A 20,269-nucleotide genomic window follows, 5' to 3' on the forward strand; every position below is an offset into this window, starting at 1 on the left:
CCTCCATTCCTGGTACTCATTGTCTCCCTCTGCCTCTGTCTACTCTACATGCTCTCCGTTGGTCGGCCATCTTGGCCATGACATCATACACCTCTTCCTGTTCACACCCAGACCTCCACTCTCACCCTATGCCGTCTCCCCCCCAACGAATTCCGTGCTGTACTCATTTAACTTTTCTTGTACTGTTGTTTTAAATAAACATTTGAAACTAGTTCTGTCCTGTGTGTCTCTGGTAATAAAGTCCTTCCTCAGATACGTGACAAAAACTGGTCATTGGGAGTATGTGAAGCTCTGTTACTACTAAATTCAATTCAATTTCAATACAATTTTATTTTTTTTTTATTTTTACAGCACGACAGATTTACACAACAGCACTAGGCGACAGTAGAGAGAAAAAAACCTTCAGAAAGAGAAGAAAAAGCCTCCAGCAGAACTCAAGGTGGGCGGCCATCTGCTACAACCAGTTGGGGAAAGTGTAAAGAAGAAAGAGAAAAGAACAGCAGGAAACAAAAAACAACAAAAAGAAGCAAGAAAAAACACCACAACCACCTGCCTAATATTGTGTTTGACTTTCTTGTGCTGCCAAAACAGCCCCGACTCATCAAGGCACAGGCTCCACTAGATACAACAGCACACTATGGAGTGTCATGTTGTAGTTATGATATAAATTATATAATTGCTATATTTCTGCTGCATGTGGGGAAAAGTTTTTTTGACTAATCCACACAAAAACAAACACAAAACACTGCATAGAAAGGGCACTTCCTTGCAGTCCAAGAAAAATTCACTGCTGGTTTGTGCTTGTTCATTAGCTGCAGCTGTAGGACACAGAGAGAGACAGGTGTTTGAGAATCAGCTGCAGCTTTGCCACTGAGAGCGAGTAAGGAAGGAAGTTTTAGTGGTTAGTGGTAACATATCCATGTTATGTCTTAGAAGGAGATTTTCATCAATAAGAGCCATGACCACTACATACACACCAATGTGTGTGTATTTGCAAAAATACAGATGAATTTAAACACATATAGAATTAAAGTGAAGTTTGAAAACCTAATTGTGTTCAACTAATAGATGTTGATGTAATGTTATGGATGAAGTAGCTGTCAGTACATGAAGTGGTATAAATCAGGTCCACATTTACCAGCTGCTCGTTTGGTTTCCTCCTCTTAAGACTCCTAGAACTAACTATAATAAGTTAGATAGTAACTCTGTAGTAAGATCTTAGTAAGATCTTTGACTTTTTGAGTTTTATTTCATAATTAAAGTTTTAAACTAAATTATGCAGGAGTATAGGGAGTTTTCTGCTCCTTGGCTACTCCTTGTACCCCACAGAAATAAATGTGCTGTCTATGTATGTAGTTAAATACAGGCTACTGTCTAGGAGGATTCAGACAAAATAAACACCTATTTAAAATAGTTCTCATGTATATTATTATATTTGTCTCAAGTGTCCACTGAGATAAATATAAATATAATCATTACATAGAGTTTTGAAAGAAGATTCATTTTGATATCTCTCAAAATCTAATGTTGTATGGGATGATTTAGACTAGACATTTTCCCAGTGTAGCTGTGGATAAAATGTGTTTATACTGTTTTTTATTTTTTCAGATTCCTTACACTTTCTTATTTATGTCTTGTTACCCATTTTTCTTTACATATGTTTTGCATCCATGTACACCACCATGCATACCACACCGACACCAGCTATGGCAAAGATCATGACATGAAGATTATGAAGTACAATATATGTAGAACATAAAAACAGCCTGTAAATTAGTGTAGAAATCACTGGTCTGTGGAGGCAAATCTATTTCACATGTACCATTTCTCCATGCAAGACCTGTACTAGACCTGTTATTGCTTGAATACAGCTGAAACAAAGCAATAACAACATCCTGTGGCAGCCTAACCTGACCCGACGAGGTTGAGCTGCCATTTAAAGGTTGACAACAAACTTCAAATAGTCCACATCCAGTCTTTCAGTGACCTGTAACAGTCTAGATAACACCCTCTGAAGAAGATCCCTTTTCATTTGCTCCTGATACAGAAAAGTAGGCTTCGTTAATTGACTTTTAACTTTTAACATCTGTACATCTGTAACAGCTGTAACATGCAACATTCCTGATGGCTTTTGAGCAGTTCTTTTTGATATGTGAGGTCTGAACAGCTTGAGAAGTACAACTTTCTCTTTAATGTCAATTTTGTTCACAGCAACCACTTGAATATACAGCCTAGAAAGAATTTGCTTCTCATAATTATCCCTGTTCTCACACTTCATGAAGTCAACATGAGTGAGTGTGTCTCAACCATTTTGATAGATCGTTGCCTGCTAATTGTTTTTTTAGCTTTCAGTTTTAATTTTTTAAGTTTCCTTTACATTTTTTTTTCCAAATTAACAAAACATTTAACCCTGATTTAGCTCCATAAAAATAGCCAAGCTCCTTGGCTATGATCCTACGGAGATAGACAAGATTGTCCGGCAAAGGCATGTCATCCATCTTGGTAAGTGGAATGAAACACAATGGTCTTCTGGAGGACGATTTGAAAGATAAGGGATGCAGCTGGTGTTTTTACTTGCTACACTCAAATGCTGAACTCAAGAGACTATTGAGCCAGACGAGTACTATTGAACAAACAACAACAACAAACAAACAAAACATGTATCAAATGTCCTTAAAGAAAATCTTGTAACTTATAACAATAAATAAAAAATTTGGAAATTTTCAATTCAATTGTATTTAGAGTAAAAGTCACATATACACTCCCCTCCACGAGTATTTGAACAGTGAGGCCAATTCCTCTAATTTTGCTGTGGACCAAAAATGTTTAGGTTTGACATCAAAAGTTCAACATTTCAGCTTTTATTTCCAGGTGTTTACATGTGGATCCAATGCACAACTTGAACCCACCCATCTTTCATGTGAGCAAAAGTATTGGAAATGTGACTGACAGGTGAGTTTGGCTGTCCAGATGTGTCTTATTACACTAATTATTCAAATAATAAATAACACTGAATGTCTGTCTGCCTCTTCACACTGCATTTGTAGTTAAGAGGTGTAACCAACATAAAAGTTTTTGGAATCTTGATTCTTGAATCTTGAAAAACCAGAGAGCCAGAGGGTGAAAAACAAAGCAAGTGTGAAGCTGAGAGAAGATGGAGAATCAACCAGAGCCATTGCACAAACATTGATATAACCAGAACAACCTTTAGAAGTAACAGGGGTCAAATGGGTAGACTAAAGAAGACAACAGCAGGTGACAACAGAAACATTGTGAGAGCTGTAAAGAAAGAAACTGTTAGTGGCATCAGCAACAACCACCAGAGGGCAGAGTGAAGGTTTCACAATCTACTGTTCACAGAAGACTTAAAACAAAAGTACAGAAGATTCAAAGCACTCATTAGCAAGAAGAATAAGAAGGGCCAGACTGGAATTGACCAAAACATACAGAAATGTTTTATTATTATTAGCAAAGACACTGAAGATCCACACCAGCAAGAAAAAGCAAAACCAAGAGCAAACAGTCACTGGAGGAGATGTTTCAGTAGACGGCAGAGAACAGTGGTCCAGAGAAGGGGTGTTCCACTGGAAGATTTAACAGAAGATACAGTATGAGTAACTTGAACAGTAGAGGGCGACTCTCATTCTCCTCAAGACAGAAAAACATTCAAAGAAAAACAAGATGAACGGCTTCAACACTTTCTTCAGTAAAATCTTTTTAAAAGTAAGGATGAATTAACGTGGAAACTCTAATCAGTAAGATGACAGGAAAAATGTTAACAGAGACAGAAGGCAGGCAACATAAGATGTAAGATGAACAGTTACCTGTGGAAAAAAGACGGAAGATTTAGGATGTAAGGTTTATGTTGCTTATTCTTGTTCTGAACTTGCTCTTTGGCACTTCATACCCTCTTGCTCCACTACACTCCCATTTGAACCCTCCCACCTGCTTCTTTATTGGCTAACCCTTCTTTCTGCCCCCACCCCTTCTCTTAGCTTTTAAAATAACCATCAATACATTTAACTTCAACAACATGCACTGCTTCTGTGCTATTTTGCTTAAACATTGATGGAATACATTTTAATTTTATTCTCGTATAAAAAAGTGCTGACTGACAGGGAATAAATATATTTTTCAACGTTAGTCAGTCATATGTTGTCTTGTCCAGATACAGACATAACAATGCTTCACATGTTAATAGTTCTTCTAAACCTATAATATACAGTGTAAACTCAACATCAAATTCAACTTTTACGACAATAGTCGCAAAATTATTCGATGCATGACCTGCTGTCTATGTGATGCAAAGCCAGATGCCAGTTGTCCGACAGCATTCCTCAGGACTCTTAGCCCAGTCCCTCATGGGTGATGGCCTCCAGATTACTAATATTTTTGGGTTTGTGTGCTGCAGTTGCCTTCTTCAAATCCTGTGACAACGACTCTAGACTCTTCCAGGACTTGAATGGTGTCATCTTGGAGTCCAGGTATGGAAACCTTCAGTGTTCAGTATGTGCCTTACTGTGCACACTGAAATCTCAGTGCCTGTTGCCATAAATTCTTGCTGCAGGTCTTATGCAGTGACTCAAGGGTTTTTCTTCCACTGCCTCATCAAAAATCTGGTTCCAGCCCTTGACAGCTTTATTGTTTTGCCATGTCTGCACTAGTTTTCAGGACTAAACCCAAGAAGGCACAGAGACCACATATTTAAAATAGGATCACATGAATAATGCACAGGAGCTGGCTGTGTCCTGAGAAGGCTGGTGTGATGCCCGGGACAGACAGAAAGATAAACAAGGGAAGTACAGGTGCAGGCAGGGGTGAGGGCAATGAGAAAGAAGGATCATTCTTAGGTTCACAGAAAGAGAACAGATAAATATCAGCTTGAGCACAATAATCAAAAGAAGGAAGGTGTGAGGAAAGGCCAGATCCCCACAGTGAAAAAACTACAAACTGTGTGTGGAGTGTGTGTATTAGTCTGTGTGTTGCTCCTCTGTCTCGTCCTTGGTTATAGGAAATTCCAGAGATGTCCTGAACCGAATAGGCACCTCATACTCGTCACTGATTGGCTGCTTGACCACAGGGGTGTGGATGCGCAGCTGTCCATCATCCATCAGGGAATGAGACAGGCCGGATAGGTCCAGGTGATCGGGCAGGTTGATCTTCTGGATGAATCCCATCTGAGACGAAGCCGTGGAGGAGAAGGCGGTGCAGGAGGAGGAGGAGGAGGAGCTGGAGGAGGAGCAGGAGCAGGACTGGCTCTCTTCTGCTGCTCTGCTGCTCAGGAGGTCGGTCAGCTTGGCCCTGCTGTTGAAGAAGTCTTGCTGCAGTGAGGACAGGGCCTTGTGATGGAGTGGCCACAGCAGCCTCTCCTGACTGAAGAAAGGGTCATCAGCGAACAGGCTGGACAGGGCAGCGTGCTGGGACATCATGTCAGCGTTTGAAGACAAACACTACTGCTTATAAGAGTCTCCCTCTGTTTAGGATTTATGTCTTCAGTCTCCAGTGAAGAGTGAGGACTGAAAACTTCCTGAGTGTCTTCTTCTTGTTAGTTCTGCACGTCACATAGGACTTCTGAGCTTTATATGCCCCAGCTGACCCTCCCACCGAGCTATTTACAACGCATAAGCTCACTGCTGTTTGTTAGTGTGTGTCAGCGAGGTCAGGAATGCCCTGCAACTCATCAAAAGGCTAAAGACAGCTCACGGTCACATCCGTGTGTGTGTGTGGGTGTGTGTGTGTGTGTGTGCCTGTTAACACAGCAGATATAAGTGTCCTGTTTATTCCTAATGTGACTGTTAAAGGCAGATTTCTAAAGCACGTATGCTTTTAGTCTACTGCAGCATGAGAACATCTAATGGCATTATTTTTATTATACATATATTTCTACTCAGTTAACAGCACCTCCAGCGAGTGTGAGCCAGTCTGTTCACAATGTTGAAGTCAGGTTTTTTAATGGCTGTCTTCTGAGTGACTAAATAGACTGATTAAAAATGTACAATCACATAAACAGAGGTTGTACAAGTAAGTACCCAATACTCATGTAAAAGTGCAAGTACCTGCCTAAGAAAGTACTCCACTACAAGGAAAAGTGCTGCATCAGATGGTTTACTCAAGTTAAAGAAGCATAACACATGTTCTAAAATGTACTGAAAGAACAAAAATACACCACTAAGTAGTATAAACATGATGTTTAGTCCACATTTTTACCATGTAAACACTCAAAGGTGAAAATTATGACAAAGTAAACTTATTGCCCTTTATCTCTAAAATTTTGGAAAAGGTAGTTTCTAAGCAATTAACTTGTATGAAGATTTCCAGTCAGGATTTAGAGTACATCATAGTACAGAAACAGCACTGGTAAAGGTCACTAATGATCTTCTATTAGCATCAGATAATGGTCTACTCTCTATACTCGTCATGTTAGATCTTAGTGCTGCATTGGACACTATAGATCACAACATTTTATTATACAGACTGGAACATGTCATTGGGATCAAAGGAACAGCACTAGAATGGTTTAAATCATATCTATCAAATAGATTTCAGTTTGTACACGTTAATGATGAGTCTTCCATGCACAGCAAATTTAGCTATGAAGTTCCACAGGGATCTGTGCTTGGACCGATTATTTTCATTTTATATATGTCCCCCTTAGGCAATATTATTAGGAAGCACTATATAAATTTCCCGTTATGCAGATGATACCCAGCTATATTTATCTATGAAACCAGAAGAAACTAATCAATTAGTCAAACTTCAAGCATGCTTAAAAGACATAAAGGCCTGGATGTCCTCCAATGTCCTTCTCCTAAATCCAGACAAAACTGGAGCATCCTGTCCCAAAGTGATGCTGAAAAACTAGTCCATGAATTTGTTACTTCCAGACTGGACTATTGTATTTCATTATTAATAGTTTGTCCCAATAACTCATTAAAAAGCCTCCAGGTAATCCAAAATGCTGCAGCCAGAGTTCTGACTGGAATTAGCAAGAGAGATCATATTTCTCCTATGTTAGCTTCTCTCCATTGGCTCCCTGTAAAATCCAGAATTGAATTTAAAATTCTTCTGCTCACTTATAAATCACTTAATAATCAGGCTCCATCTTATCTTAAAGAACTCATAGCTCCATGTTTTCCAAGTAGAACTCTCTGTTCTCAGACTGCAGGTTTACTTGTGGTTCCTAGAGTTTCCAAATGCAGAATGGGAGGCAGAGCCTTTAGCTACCAAGCCCCTCTCCTGTGGAACCAGCTCCCAGTTCAGGTTCGGGAGGCAGACACCCTCTCTACATTTAAGACTAGACTTAAAACTTTCCTTTTTTATAAAGCTTATAGTTAGAGATGGATCAGGTGACTCTGAACCATCTCTTAGTTATGCTGCTCTAGGTTAGTCTGCTGGGGGACCTCTACTGATAAACTGAGTTCCTCTCCTCTCTCCTTCTCCTGTATCAATGCAAATGCCACCATTGCATGTCATTAACTTTGTGTCTTCTCTCTCCTGTAGTTGTGTTTCCTCCTCTCTGTCACCCTCTCTCTGTACGTTTCAGCAGGTATCCTCAGCCTGGAGCTGTATATCTCCAGAATCCAGTTCATCTGCCCAATGTTCTTGCTGCTTGTTGTTGTTTTTGTTGCCTGCTGTTTTTTTTCTCTCTTCTCTTTCCACTCACCCCAAACGGTCGAGGCAGATGGCCGCCCACTATGAGCCTGGTTTTACTGGGGTTTCTTCCTCTAAAGGGAGTTTTTCCTCTCCACTGTTGCCTAAAGCTTGCTCAAATGGGATGGTTGGGTTTTCGATATCTTTTTTTTGTATAATTATTCTTTTTAAGGTCTTAAACCTTACACTGTAAAGTGCCTCGAGACAACTTCTGTTGTGAATGGGCGCTTTACAAATAAAACTGAGTTGAACTGAATTGAATCGAATTACAGTAATTAATTCTAAATAACCACAGAAGTCTGTACCAGTCTTGTAAGCAGTATTTTCCTTATGGCTATGATGACTGTATTTATCATAAGTTAATGTTAAGTTGGGAAAATAACAAACATGAGTTAGAAAGTTATAAATGTTGCTTTTATGCGTTTGCTAAAAATGAAGATATCGGAGTATAAATGTGAAGTTGTCCTGTAACTATCAGAAAGACAGACAATCAGCTTTTCTCTAAATGTCAGACTAGTCCATTAAATATGGTCTTGTCTTCCAAAGCCATAGTATTCAACACAATAAGTACTGTAACTAAACTAAGCTAGAAAAGTGTATTAGTCATCAGTGATGTCTTGTTATGGTTCACAGAGCTGCCTTTTTATTGTTTATATGCACATTTTTTCTCAAACAGATATAAACGTGATGTGTGAGACTTCAGCAGCTGTTCGTCACTGAACATGTAGACCAGCAGTGTAAACACAGCCTGTCTTCAGGTTACGAGGCTTCGTCACTGCTTCTAAGGGGGATGAGCTCAGAGTGCCTACATTTCCTGGTGCCTGTCAAAGTGTGTATGTGTGGTAAGATTAAACGGAGTGTGTGTCACGTCTATCTTTGGCTGCTGGCGTCATGTTGTCCAACTGCCTTCAAATCATTGGTTCAGTGAACAGGCTCACATGTGATTGGCTGAAGATAGCAGCCTCATTTCCTACTTTTGTTTTTGACGGTGTGCAGGGACGAAACAGATACAATTCATCATGTAAAAATGTTATATACAGTAGTTTTTCTGTGTTTAAACATCTGGTCAGTGCTTTAGGACGTCGTCATGTCTGAAGATAAGGATGATTCAGTATTAAGTCGTCTTAAGGCTTACTGCAAAAATAAAGAAGTGTGTCAGTGAACCAGGAGACGTCGGTGACAGAAATAGAAAGGAAGATTCAAGATGGCTGCTTTCTGCTCCGCTTTAAATTACTGGGTTATTATTACACTAGCCGGCTCAGTCTGGTCATAATTTACGATGGGATGAGATCATCTGGTTTAAGTCATGGCCATGCTTTATCTAGGTTATGCATGCGTATTTATGTGTACGTGTGTGTGTGTGTGTGTGTGTGTCTGTGTGCAGAAAAAATGTGAAGCTTCACAATTAATTCTGTAAAAAATGTATAATGAAGTATAATATATTCCAAAAACATCGTATTGTACAATTTATTTAAATAAATGCAGATTCCAAATGGTAAATACAAGTAAAAACAAACAAGACATTAGTCCCTGAGTGAGTTGGTCAACTTTTGTTGTGCTATGTTTTATCTTTTGTTAACCAACAACTAACAGTCACTTCATATTCAGCTCACAGAGAGTGGAGTTCAGAATTCAACTGTTAATTTGATAATAAGAAACTAAACGCAGGTTCAGATTATAAAGTGAGAACCAGACCACACAGCTGCGTTCACAGACAGTACAGAGTGAAACTTATCAGTGTTGTGAGGTGTTCAGGGACCGTACAGTGTGTAGATGATCCTTGTTTTGAGAGGCCCCAAAAAAGAAAAACAAAATCATCCTGAAATCATGATGCTATAAAAGTTGTCTCCCTGATTTAGATTTGCTTGTTCTGATCTCTCTTGTAAAGCATTCTGGATACAAGCGTCTGCTAAATGCTAAAGGATTGATGGTGAGTTTCATGAATGTGGCTCAGACCATGTTACATTATTATTTCACCTGAATTGTAGTTTTCCAGATGATAAAATCTAAACCAAACCACCACATCTCTTTAAACCACGCTGGTTTCAACTTCATATCTATTGTGTTACAGTGGTTGGTGATTTGTCTTGGAAAGTCATACTCATACGTACCAGCCTGTAACCCAGTGTTTCAAAGCAGAGTATTGTTTATTTATTATTATTATTATTATTATATATTGTTTTTTTTTAATGATTCCAATTTAACTGGGTGGTTATTAACACATCAATATGACCAGTAGAAGTTTGGATAAATACCCTAATTTTTTCTGTAGATGTTCACATTTGTTTGTTCACATAATGGCACGTTTACATTGACATAGTCGTCTTCGTCATCACTGGTTTCACTTTCTTCATTATCATCTACCACCTCACTGTCTCTGTAGACCTCCTTGGCCTCTGTGTTGGTTTCATCAGGACCAGCTTCCTCATAATCATGATCTTCGTCACTCTCTAGGTTCTCATAGTCATCACTTTCCTCTTCTTCCTTCCTGCCTGATTCCTCTTTCAGTGTCTTCTCATCATCTCTGCAGTCTTTGACACTGAAGCAGATCTTCTTGGCCTCTGTGTTATTCTCATCAGGACCAGCTTCCTCATAATCATGATCTTCATCACTCTCTAAATCCTCATAGTCATCATTTTCCTCTTCTTCCACTTTACCTACTTTCTCTTTGACTTTCTTCTTGGTGTCCATTTGATCAACATTCACATAGTCCTGATCGTCATCATCATCATCACCATCGTCATCATCTCCATAATAGTTGTCAGTAACAGCCACTGAAACACAAACATAAAGAAAATAAATGAAAACATATAAATGAATAGCACTTGGTGCCACATGAAAGTCTATATTTGACATGGCAAAATATCCTGTTGAGCACAGACATTGACTAAAGATGAGTGTTGCAGGCTTCTTTGCTCGTCGTCTTCTCCTGCAGACCAGGCAGACCACCAGCAAGACCAGCAGTGCCAGCAAGAGAGCTCCCACAGCTACTGAAGTGACCAGCAGCAACAAAGGCACTGGGAGGAAAAATAAAAAATGTTTAGTGTGTGTGTGGTTGTCAAGTGTCAGACTCACTCTTTCAAAACAAGTGATTTATATTAGTGGAGTTTCAAGAGCAGTAGTAGAACACTGCAGTGTTGAAGCACATTAGCATTTAGCTCAGCTCCAACTTGCTCTCTCCACCACATTCCAGGTATAAAATCGGATGATAAACTAATGTTCGCTGGTTGTGAAACCAAGAACAAAACTAAACTGGAACTGGTCGGAGCTAATCTTTAATATCAGTAGGCAGTAGCCAATGGGAAAGTCATCACCACTAACATCATATGCAGATGTTTACATTTTAAACCAGTGAACAGATTATGTGAAAATACTGTATACTCCAATTGGGGAGGTAGTTTAACAGAGGTTCTTTCATTTCATGTTATACTTCTACTCCAATGCACAATGGGAATTGTTTTTTACATTGCATTCACTTGCATTTTACAATTTGTGCACAGATACTATAATTTTGAAGTGTGATTCCAAAACAAGCAGACTCACTTTAACAGTTGTGAGTCATCATATTTGCAGGAATGTAAATTATGTTTTAATGACAAGCTCTACTTGTAATGGATTGAACAGAAAGCATGGTACTCAAAAATGAAGAGTAACTGAGTATGGTGGTTGAATACTTCATACACCACTTACATTTTGCACAGCAGGGATTCAGAATCAGTTTGACTCCTTTGAATCCAACACTTTCAAATTTACATTTTCATAAAAAAACACCTTCATTAATCCCTTAACTTCAAATTGTGCCCTATTTTTTATTTACATACAGAAACCACAGTGAAAACACATCATATAAATTAGGTTTCTGTTTCTATTTCTGTTTTCATGCTCCCTCACTCTGTTTTCTCTGTTTCTTTCTCCCTCTTACTGTCTCCATGTAATAAAGCTAACTTTCTGTAAAGGCAGAATAAACAGAGAAACCATGTCTGAAATCCATTATTTAATTATCTATATTAAATTTAGTTCTTATTTCTAAAATGTAAAAATGTTTCAGTTAAAGTCTCCAGTCTACTCACATTTTATGATGACACTAATGGATTCAGTCTCAGTGGAATTGAATTTCCAGGTAGACAGTGTGACTTCATACACACAGCTGTAGTTGCCCTGGTGTTTATACTCAGCTACACGGAAGTTAAAGGAAGCTGAGTGGTCGACTGCTGACTTGCTGGTGATGTTGGAGCCAGAGAAGATGAGAAAGAAACGGCCGTCAGGATAGATGGAGTTAATGGAGCAGGTGATGACGAAGCTGGAACCCCTGGTGACCTGTGCAGCCTCAGGACTCAGGACCAGTCCTCCATCAGGAGATGTCAGGGAGATGCTGGGAGTCTGCAGATGTACTAAGTAAAAATAAGAGAACAATTAGGTAAAATACACACTGACAACCGAAACAACATTGACAACTTTTCAGTTGATGGTTGCTTGTTCAGACAAACTTTGTTACATGGGAATTGTGAGCTTTTTCACTGGAAACAGCTCTCTGCTGCAGCCAAAGGCAATTCTGAGAGATCTTTGAGAATAGAGGGCTGAACTCTTTAACATGATGGCTTTAATGGTGTAGGGGAAACTTCACTTGCTACAGCAACACAAGGAGCCTTAATGACACCACACCCACACAAATTTTATCAGCACATAGACTAAAAAAGCATCTTGAGTAGCTTGTTGCACGTGTTAAAGAACCATCTGCTCTGTCCTTTATTATATTGGACATCTGTCTTGTTTGGCTAATGTTTTCCAGTTGTTGTTTTTTTTTTTTTTTTTTTTTTTTGCAAACCTATATAAAAGCATTCTTAACAGATAACATATACTGTTTCTTACCAGTAATAGAGAGTCTGATAGAGTTGCTTTGAGGGGAGCTGAACTCATCAGTTGAGCCCCTTTTCTGGTACTTATACTGACACTGGTACAATCCCTCTTTGTCAAAATCCACTTCAGAAATGTTGAAGGTAGCAGAGTTAGTACTTGATGTTTTTGTCTCTCTAAATGACCCTGATGTCTTCTGCAGAATGAATGTTCCACCTAAAAGCTGAGTTGAGACTGAACAAGTGATGCCAACATCCTGACCCCAGTTAACCTCACTAGCAGGATTCATGGAGATGCTGGGCTTTGGGAAGGTCACTGTAAAGAGAAGCACAATATTAGAGAATTAAATGTGTTGACATACAGCTGCACTGTACCTGACTTAATGTATTAGTTTGCAACTCTCTCATTCTTCACACAAAGGGATGAAACATTAAATTCATGAGAGTGAATTGTTCATTTTTACCAGTCACAGAGATTCTGACAGAGTCACTGAGGTTCGACCTGAAAGTTTGACTTTCAGTTCTTTTCTCATACTGACACTGGTACGATCCTTCATTATCAAAGTTGACTTTAGGAATGTTGAAAGTAGCAGAGTTGGTACTTGATGTTTGTGTCTTTCTGAATGACCCTGATGTTTTCTGCAGAATGAACGTTCCACCTAAAAGCTGAGTTGAGATTGAACAAGTGATGCCAACATCCTGACCCCAGTTAACCTCACCAGCAGGATTCATGGAGATGCTGGGCTTTGGGAGGCTCGCTGTAAACAGGAGCACAATATTAGAGCATGAAATGTGTTGACTTGCAGCTGCACTGTACCTGATTTAAATTAGTTTCTTCACTGTTGTACGAGGGTCATTCAATAAATAAGGTGAATTTTTCGGTATAAGGACTTTTAATACAGATAGAAGCTTACTTTTTTAATTTTGTTTTTTGTTTTACCTCCTTTTCACAAGGATTTAATTTCTTTTGCAGATTAAAAATGACCTTAAGAGTTTTGGCGATTAAGAAAGATGGCCGACCAAGAAGCATGCTCCAGGATTGAACAGCGGTCAGTTATCAAGTTTTTGGTTGCTGAAGGGTGCAAACCCGTTGACATTCATAGGAGAATGTCAACTGTGTATGGTGCCACATGTTTCAGCCAAAAAATGTCTACAAGTGGGCTAAATTGTTTAAAGAAGGACGGAACAGTGTTGAGGATGAAGGCAGGCCTGGGAGGCCTACAGAAGTGAGGTCTCTTGAGGCGATCGAATCAGTCAATGACCTCATTCAGTCTGACAGAGTGGATGAAAATGCAAGGACTTTGAAGAGAAAAGTAAGCTTCCCATTAAGTAAGCTTCTGTATTAGAAGTCCTTATACCAAAAAATTCACCTTATTTATTGAATGACCCTCGTATCTTTTCAGACTTTTTAACATTGTTTTTCAGAGAATGGGTTGCTGAGATAACCGCCTGAACAACTGTGATGGTGACAAATGTGGCATGTGACAATTATCTGTGTTACGATCTGGGACGGACAGGACTGACGAGGACCAAACAGGTAAGAACAAAAGGATATGTCCGTCCCAGATCGTAACAGAACAAACCAGCCCCTATTGCAACCATGGAACCACCACGTTCCACCACTGGTTGCTTCTCCCTTCCGTCTTGCCCCAGTTTTGTGCGCTATGGGGGCCTGGCGGATATTCTGGAGGAGGAGTATTTAGACTTGCTTTGCAGTGCAGAGCATGTGGTCGGTTGGCTACACTCGGGTGTGGACCCCGAGTGTTTCGAGGCGCTGTACAGGGCAGCAATCAGAACCTTTGTGAAGAAGGGATACATGATGACGTATCCAGAGTTCCAGCGTCTTAAAGACGCTGTGATGGCTTCTCTGAATTCCTTCAAACAAGGGTTTTGTTTGACTGCCCTGCTTAGCCAGCACCATTTGCTCTCCTCCTCCAGTACTCCCCGGTCCCCAGCGTTTGTTAGTTCTGCAGCCGAAGCTGCTTTTGTTAGTCCTGCAGCTACTGCTGCTTTTGTTAGTCCTGCAGCTACTGCTGCTTTTGTTGGTCCTGCAGCTACTGCTGCTTTTGTTGGTCCTGCAGCTACTGCTGCTTTTGTTGGTCCTGCAGCTAATGCTGCTTTAGTTAGTTGTGCAGCCGAAGCTGTTCTTGTTAGTCCCGCAGCCCCTGCTGCTTTTGTTAGTCCCGCAGCCCCTGCTGCTTTTGTTAGTCCCGCAGCCCCTGCTGCTTTTGTTAGTCCCGCAGCCCATGCTGCTTTAGTTGGTTCTGCAGCTACTGCTGCTCTTGTTGGTCCCGCAGCCCCCGATGCTGCTTTAGTTGATTCTGCAGCTACTGCTGCTCTTGTTAGTCCCGCAGCTCCCGCTGCTCTTGTTAGTCCAGCAGCCGATGCCGTTTTTGTTAGTCCAGCAGCCGATGCCGCTTTTGTTAGTCCAGCAGCCGATGCCGCTTTTGTTGGTCCTGCAGCCCAGGCTGCTTTGGTCTCGGCTCCTGTTCCTGTCACGGATCCGGCTCCTGTTCCTGTCACGGATCCGGCTCCTGTTCCTGTCACGGATCCGGCTCCTGTTCCTGTCACGGATCTGGCTTCTGTTCCTGGTCCTTCAGCTGTCGCAGCAGTTGCAGCCACCTTGATTGCTGCAGTCACTGCTGCTCTGGTGTCAGCTGCTGCTCCGGTCCCTGCAGCCGCCAGGTTCCCAGGCGGGTCGACGCAGAGGTCGCCGTCGTCGCCGTCTCTTCAGTCTTCGGACGGGTCGACGCAGAGGCCGTCGCCGCCGTCTCTTCAGTCTTCGGACGGGTCGACGCAGAGGCCGTCGCCGCCGTCTCTTAACTTTGAACTTTGTTTGTCACCCCAGGAGATGTGGTGGGATGACAATGAGGACACCACCACCCTGCTCCTGTCTCCTTGGGGGGCCCCTGAGAACTGTGCTCCTGTCCTGGCCCCTCAGCTCCAGCTGGCTCAAAGTTCGTCGCCGCCGGGCAGTCCGCCCGGGGCTCTCAGGCCTTGTTCGTCGCCGCCGGGCAGTCCGCCCGGGGCTCTCCAGCCTTGTTCGTCGCCGCCGGGCAGTCCGCCTGGGAGTCCTCAGCCGTCTTGCTGTTTCCCGGCTCACTGCTCGCCATCCGGCAGTCCGCCTGCGGGTCTCCTGCCCCGTGGATCGTATCTTGGCCCCCGGCCTGGGGGTCCTCGGCCTGCTCTCCGGCTGGCTTTCCGGTCCCCGGTTCTCCAGCCGGCTCAAGGGTCTCGGGCTCTGTCTTCTGGTTCGCCGCCTCCCGGCCGTCCGCCCAAGGCTCTGTCTTCTGGTTCGTCGCCTCCCGGCCGTCCGCCCGAGGCTCTGTCTTCTGGTTCGTCGCCTCCCGGCCGTCCGCCGGAGGCACTCCTGGTCCGTCTGCCGCCTCCTGACCGTCCGCCGGATGCACTCCTGGTCCGTCTGCCGCCTCCTGGCCGTCCGCCGGAGGCACTCCTGGTCCGTCTGCCGCCTCCTGGCCGTCCGCCGGAGGCACTCCTGGTCCGTCTGCCGCCTCCTGGCCGTCCGCCGGAGGCACTCCTGGTCCGTCTGCCGCCTCCTGGCCGTCCGCCGGAGGCACTCCTGGTCTGCTGTGCCCGGTCCCTCCTCCGGGCCTCCCTCCGCCCGCCCGGTCTGGTGTTTCGGGCCCTCCTCCGGGCCTCCCTCCCCCCGCCCGTCCTGGTTTGCTTGGGGCCGTCTGGGATCCGCCCCTTGCCGGGGGGGGTTCTGTTACAGTTCCTCCCTCTGCCCCTGTCTGCAGCTTTGGTTTTGTTTTGTTCTGGTCTCACCCTCCTGTCTCACACCATATATGGACTTCCTCTTCCCCCCACTCTCCAGTCTGGACTAATTATTGACTCATTTCACCTGTGCATCCCTTTGTTTTAAAAGCACCCCTCAGTTCTCTGCTCATTGCTGGTTTGTCACCCTGATTTCATTCATGCTCCACAATTCTGGTCAGTTTGTTCGTTCGTTTGTTTGTCCATCAGGAACCTCTGTTTTGTTTGTTAGTTTGAATTGTTTGGCCTGCCTTTTGCAGTGTATTTTTGGTTTGTTACTTTGTACATCTGCGTTGTCCGTTAGTTTGGTCCACATTAGGGTGTAGTTTCAGTTGTTACTTTGTATGTTGGGTTATGGTTTTGTTTGTATGTTGTTACAGCGTTTTTGGGTCTCTTTCATTTGATACTTCGTTGGTTTGTGTTAGTTCCCTGTGTCCCCTGCCTTTTGTTAATAAATATGTATTTTTGTGCTCACTCGTTCGTCCCGTTAGTCTGTTCGTAACAATCTGACAATCTCAAGGCTTCTTCCTTTAAACCTCACCTTTAACTCTATGTGCTGAATGTATTAACCATTTCATCTTATAAAACTACAGGGAGTCAGTATGTTATATTTCAAATGTAGGTTTTCTGTGAAGGACTAATTTAACAATGTTTCTACTTTAACATCTCTCTCTCCATCTGTTATCATAACCACTTTTCCTCTTGAAAGGTTGTGGGAGTGCTGGAACCCATGCCAGCTGTCAGTGAGTGAAAGACAGGGTACCCCTGGACACCCAGTCTATGACACAGCTGGCATACAGAGACAGACAACCAGTCACACTCAGATTCACACTAATGGGCCATTTTTAGTTTAACATGAAAAATTACTACTAACCTGTAATATACAGCCTGAACACTATCTTAAAGAACTTTTGTTCAGTCTGTTTAAACATAATATTACAAAATAAACAAAAAAGTGAGTTCTTTGCACCTGAGCAGATCACACCAGCGTCCTCATTGTGTTTACAGTTGTGTTTTCCAAATCCACTGTGCTGACACTCAGTTAGAAAACTTTCACTTCCTGAACAGGTCACATCATCAAGCCAGATTTGTCCAGTTCCTTCACCAAACTTGGCCGACTGAGGAGCACTTAGGGCTGTACCACACCGCAGCTCTCTGCAAACCACCATGGCATCATTTAAGTCCCAGCTGTCATCACAGACTGTTCCCCAGATGTTGTTGTGATAGATTTCAACTCTTCCAGAGCACAGAGTAGATCCAGATCCAGATAATCTCATACCTAGGAACAGAACAGATGATAGAAAACAATATATTAATATGTTTACCTATATTTAAAAAAAGGGGCAAACATGCTTATCAACAAAAAAAATCTATTATTATAGATAAACTACTAAAATAAATAGTGAACTTTTTTTAATCTAATTTTAATTAGATAAAACAGCTATTTTAATATTTATTAAATTAATTAATTAAATTAATACATTTTTATACTAATGTTTTAGAAAAAATCAAATCTGAACTAAATTAGATTTCACTTACATTTAAAATACAATAAAATATTTCTAGAGCACCAACAACAATATTTGATCAAATTACTTTACTGTATGTGTCACAGTCTTCAGCCTTCACTTTCTGTTTTGATCATATATTGACTAGTTGTCCTCTCTGTCTCTGCCTCTGTCTCTGATTACCTGATCAGTTTCACCTGTTCTCTCCCTCTCACATATAATCAGGTCTACAGCCTCTTTGTTCTCCACCAGATCGTCTGCATTCATTCCTGAAGTGACCTTCCAGTGTTTGTATTGTGGTTTCTTCTGTCAACCTGTTACCGACCTGGACTGATCCTTTTGGACTGATTTGCTGCCTGCTGTTCTTTTCTCTCTTCTCTTTCCACTCACCCGAAACGGTCAAGGCAGATGGCCGCCCACCATGAGCCTGATTCTGCTGGATTTTGCCTAGTGCTTGCTCAAATGGGACTGGGTTCACATTACTTTGTAAGTTCTTAAACAAATCAGTTTTCTGTCGCTCAAGTTGTTTTTGGATTTCTGAACCTCACTCTCTGTCTGCCTCTGGTTTCCTCCCTCCCTCAGTATTTGCTTCTAATAGAACCTGCCTCAGCTGCCATTCTCGTCTCTCATGATTCCATTCCCCTGAAATCCTCATCTCTCTCTATTACCCTTGTTGCCATTTCTGGGTTTTGGCTCCACTAATCACTGTGATCACCGTCTCTTCTTTTGTCTGGTACTGGTCTGAACCCTTACAGTATCTATTCCAAATAATTAAATTCACTAATTTAGCAGTTTATGAGATACACATAGCTAAGTCAAGTCTAATCTATAACATATTACAGTCAGACAGCAGCATCTTTCACATTGATCAAACAACATTATCACCTTAATGGAGGAGGACTTATTGTAGGACTGTTAGATTAGACTGGGTTTAGGATCACACTGTTCTACAACAGTCTACAACACAGACTCAATATCTTCCTTAAATTCAATATAAAATATTCACCAAAAACAGTGCTGGTAGTAATCACTGCCTGAAGATTTGAAAGAATGAACAATAGTGAAATCAGTCACTAGCACTCATTGATCGTCCTGCACTATATTACAGCTCCACTAATCTCACTCCCTCCTCTCTTCAAGTTCCAATAGGTTGAGTCACTTGCGCCAGTTAAACCAAATCATTTTTCACATTTGCACGTTTGGACTTTTAGTTGCATTTGTGAGTGAAATTAACAAACTGTCGAGTTCTGATAACACAAAGATTTTCTCACCTGAACAGATCACACCTGCATCCTCTCTGTGTCTACAGTCATGTGTTCCAAATCCTCTGTGCTGACACTCAGTTAGAGACCATTCATTTCCTGAACAGGCCACATCATCAAGCCAGATTTGTCCAGTTCCTTCACCAAACTGGGCCAACTGAGTAGCATCCAGTGCTGCACCACAGTTCAACTCTCTACAAACCACCATGGCATCATTTAAGTCCCACTCATCATCACAGACTGTTCCCCAGGTGTTGTTGTGATAGATTTCAACTCTTCCAGAGCACTGAGTAGATCCAGATCCAGATAATCTTATCTGAACACCTGCAAGGCACAAGATATAACAAGTAATAGTTTAGTATTAAGCTTTACTTTGAAGAAATCTAATGTTTGACACATTAGAATAAACTGACCTGCAGCAGGAGAAGATGGCATCAAGAGAAATGACACTATAAGAGAATAAACATTTCATTAGTTTTTCTAATTTCAAAAGTGCTGAAAGAGTTCCTCTGGTTTTCAGTTCCATTTTACTGGAAATTCACATGACAGATTCACTACAGAACTCCTTTTGTGTATAATGTGTGTTGCAAGTGAAAAAGAACAAGAATTAAAATAGAATCTTTGTCTTACCCATGGTGAAAAAGGAAAGGTTTCTCTGTTGTCCTCTCATCATGATTCCGACAGAAAAGCTCCTCAGTTTCATCTATTACTGACTAAACAGAAGTAAAAATAAAAGCAAAAAAAATTTAACTGTGGTCTACAGACACAGTTCATACTCGTTGGACTTCCTGACATACTTCCTCTTTCTTTTTCTGCTGCTTTTTTTATCTAACACACACACACACACACACACACACACACACACACACACACACACACACACACACACACACAAACACTTACACACACACATACACATTGCTCCCAAGGGCAGATGCATTTGATACTTTTATTTTCTATAGTTACATGTTATGTTAAAAAACGTTTCGATCAGCAGCAAAAATTATCAGTGAAAACTATGAAAGATAAAGATATTTTTCATCCTTCTGTTCCAGTGAGTTACTGACTTTGACTGATACATAAGTGACCAGGTTACTCAGAGAAAGCAGCGTTTTCAAGTATTCAGGGAATAAAGTGTAAGTGTACGCTTTATTTTTATTTGTTTTTTGTTGTTACAGTTTAGATTTATGATAATGACGCACTTGTGTGTTAGTTTCATTTT

General features: G+C 41.5%; 1 protein-coding gene across 2 annotated transcripts in view; it reads right to left on the reverse strand.

Annotated features, from left to right (window-relative positions):
- Nucleotides 1-19,829, reverse strand: part of LOC113157116 — a 34,182-nt gene extending 14,353 nt beyond the window's left edge. Inside the window, exons 1-9 of one of the 2 annotated variants that reach the window (XM_033326121.1) lie at nt 19,678-19,829; nt 19,461-19,496; nt 19,057-19,371; nt 17,248-17,556; nt 12,968-13,261; nt 12,520-12,819; nt 11,721-12,041; nt 10,533-10,667; nt 9,933-10,424 (exon numbers count right to left, since the gene is read on the reverse strand). In XM_033326121.1, the coding sequence (XP_033182012.1) occupies nt 9,933-10,424; nt 10,533-10,667; nt 11,721-12,041; nt 12,520-12,819; nt 12,968-13,261; nt 17,248-17,556; nt 19,057-19,371; nt 19,461-19,496; nt 19,678-19,750 (2,275 nt within the window). In that variant the 5' untranslated portion in view covers nt 19,751-19,829. Of the gene's footprint in view, nt 1-9,120; nt 10,425-10,532; nt 10,668-11,720; nt 12,042-12,519; nt 12,820-12,967; nt 13,262-17,247; nt 17,557-19,056; nt 19,372-19,460; nt 19,497-19,677 lie in introns of those variants that run through there. The other variant, XM_033326122.1, reaches the window with a different exon arrangement.
- Between the last annotated feature and the right edge of the window lie 440 nt (nt 19,830-20,269).

This window comes from Anabas testudineus, chromosome 8 (assembly GCF_900324465.2).
Source record: "Anabas testudineus chromosome 8, fAnaTes1.2, whole genome shotgun sequence".
Taxonomy (NCBI): Eukaryota; Metazoa; Chordata; class Actinopteri; order Anabantiformes; family Anabantidae; genus Anabas; species Anabas testudineus.